Raw genomic sequence first — 2,500 nt, 5'->3', positions numbered from 1 at the left:
TTCTGATATTCATACTTTTATTCTAAAACTCGCAGTATTATAAACAAATGCAAAATGGCCGGAAATGCGTCTAAACAACATCTGAATTACTATGTTATGGCATGGACAAATGTATGAGTTTACAGTACATTTCTATAGTGTTTCATTGCATTTACTTAACAGCGCGCGCGTGCGCGCGTGTGTGTGTGTGTGTGTGTGTGTGTGCTTGCGTGCGTGCGTGTGTGCGTGTGTGTGTGTGTGTGTATGTGTGTGTGTGTGACAGACTTCCCTGCAGCTACGACTTCACAAGCGAATCCGTTATTTTTCATGCCTCTCTTGTGTAGCCAATTGATACCCTCTCATCAGATCTTTCTATCGTCAGAACCCATGAGGAGAGGGCGGTACAGGTTGTCCAGGGGGATGCTGGAGTCCTCGCCAACTTTGTCCGTTGCCTGGTACGTTCTCTGGCGATATTTCCTGACCGCCAGCGATACCAGATGGCCAAGCAAAGTCGCTGCTAGTACAAGGACCACCACTGCAGCGACAGCCACGTTGGAAATCCGAGAAAGTCCCTGCTTCCTGTATTCTAAATCGTCAGTGCTGGCGATGCAGCAAGAAATCTGAAGCCAGTAGCCATTTGTGTCTTCGTAGCCGATGCAGAAGCGGTAGGTGGAGTCTGGATGAAGCCCCGTGATGGAGAAGACCTTCCTGGTGGGACTTGCATTCCTGGATCTCCTCTCCCCGACGTCCGTCCCGTTGGCGTCGATTCGAGTGAAGATAATCTTGTACGAGGGGAACGCTCGACATTCTGTTCCATTCCAGATAAGGGTCACAAGGGTCGACGATACGTGTTTGGGGAACAGATGGATGTCGATGCCAGTGACGTTGAGGGTGAGAGAACTCCTGGTCTCGCCGACGGAGTTCTCGGCCACGCAGGTGTACAAGCCGCCGTCCCTTGGCTTCAGGTGGTAGTACACGAGGGTTCCAGGAGGGAAGAACCGTCGCCGGACCTCGTTCAGGGTAGAATTGACCAGCGAACCGTCTGGCAAAATCCACCGCAGTTGGGGCCTCGGGGAACCAAGTGCACGACATTCCAATATTTGTTTTTCACCAACTTCTCTAACTACAGATTGTGTCTGTGTTAAATTGAGCACAACTGGAAGACAGGTTTTTGGAAGTTTTGTTGGAAAAATATGTTTTAGAAGTTTATAAGCGAATGGAGGGGGGCTACTGCAGGTAAGATGCTCAGGTTCCACTAAAATTACACTAACATTATCCCTTTCATCCATCAGTTGACGAAGCCATCGCCCGTTACAGTCACAATGTAAAGGGTTATTGTACAGAGACACTTGAACTCCTTCAGGTAAAATATCTACAATTTCTTTCTCTATTCCTCTAAGGTTATTATTATGGAGCTGCAGGTCCTTCAGTGTTTCTACATTCATGAAGGCAAAAGGATCCACATACGCAAGTTTACTGTTGTGAGTGACCTTTATTGTAGTTATGTTAGCAAGGTCATAAAACCCTTTAGAATCAATGATTTCCAGCTTAGGCATTTGGCAAAGGCTGATTTTGGTCACACTGAGGTTGGAGAAGTCCATCGGTTTGATTTTGACGAGGGGATTCTGGTCCAGATTCAATGTCAGGAGAGACAGCAAGCTCTGGAAGGCTGCAGCGGGTATTTTGGAAAGGAAATTGTCTTTTATTACCAGATGTTGGAGGTTCGTAAGGCCTGCAAAAGCTCCGGGATTCACAGTTGAAATGCGATTCCCTGTGAGGTCCAGTCGTTCAAGGGAATGTAGGTGGAGAAATACTGAAGCAGGAATGTTGTGGATCCTATTGTAAGCTAAGTTGAGTTCCACGAGAGAATCCAGCCCTCGGAACCACTCAGCGTATAATGACCCGAGTAGATTGTTCTCAAGTACAAGGGTCAGCAAGTGGGTCTGATCAGCAAATGCCTTGTCCTCGATATAGGTTAGCTTATTACCGAAAAGAACAAGTTGTTCCAGATTCTTGAGACCTAAAAGATTGTCGTGGAATATGGTCGAAATTGCATTCTTGGCCATGTTTAGGTACTCTAATCTTGACATGTTCTGGAACATACCTCCTCTACCTAAAGAACTAATGCTGTTCCCTGACAAATCGAGTTCTTGAAGCTCCGTCAATCTTGAAACAGGATCTGGAACGCTTCTGATCGAATTTCCATTGATTATGAGGGCCTGGATATCTAGCGGTATATTTGGAGGGAAGGATTTCATATTGGCGAAGGAACAATGGAAGGTGTTGAGGAGGTGATGCAAGTGCGTTGAACGTAGGAGCCCGCAAGTACAGTCCTCTGGACAAGTTGCATTGTAGGAGAGACGGGCCTCTTGCAGGGCGTCGTCCATCGTCCCACATGCTATAGAGATCACACACATTACCATCAAAGTCGGCAGCGCCATAGGGCCTTCAGCAGGTACTTTCGCCATGGCTGGATTCGTTCAGATCACGTTCAGCCGCAATCAATCTCATTCCGTGTCGT

The 2,500-nt window shown here is 47.2% G+C and overlaps 1 protein-coding gene across 1 annotated transcript in view; it reads right to left on the bottom strand.

The window, feature by feature from the left end:
- The window catches only part of LOC125027334 (leucine-rich repeat neuronal protein 1-like), an 11,248-nt gene that overhangs the window by 88 nt on the left and 8,660 nt on the right, over positions 1 to 2,500 (bottom strand). The window contains exon 2 of the mRNA XM_047616356.1: positions 1 to 2,500. This exon is cut by the window's left edge and continues 88 nt beyond it; it is cut by the window's right edge and continues 88 nt beyond it. Coding sequence (XP_047472312.1) covers positions 342 to 2,447 — 2,106 coding nt within the window. The 5' untranslated portion in view covers positions 2,448 to 2,500 and the 3' untranslated portion in view covers positions 1 to 341.

Source organism: Penaeus chinensis, chromosome 7, assembly GCF_019202785.1.
Source record: "Penaeus chinensis breed Huanghai No. 1 chromosome 7, ASM1920278v2, whole genome shotgun sequence".
NCBI lineage: Eukaryota > Metazoa > Arthropoda > Malacostraca > Decapoda > Penaeidae > Penaeus > Penaeus chinensis.
This window is presented reverse-complemented; position numbering and strand designations above follow the sequence as displayed.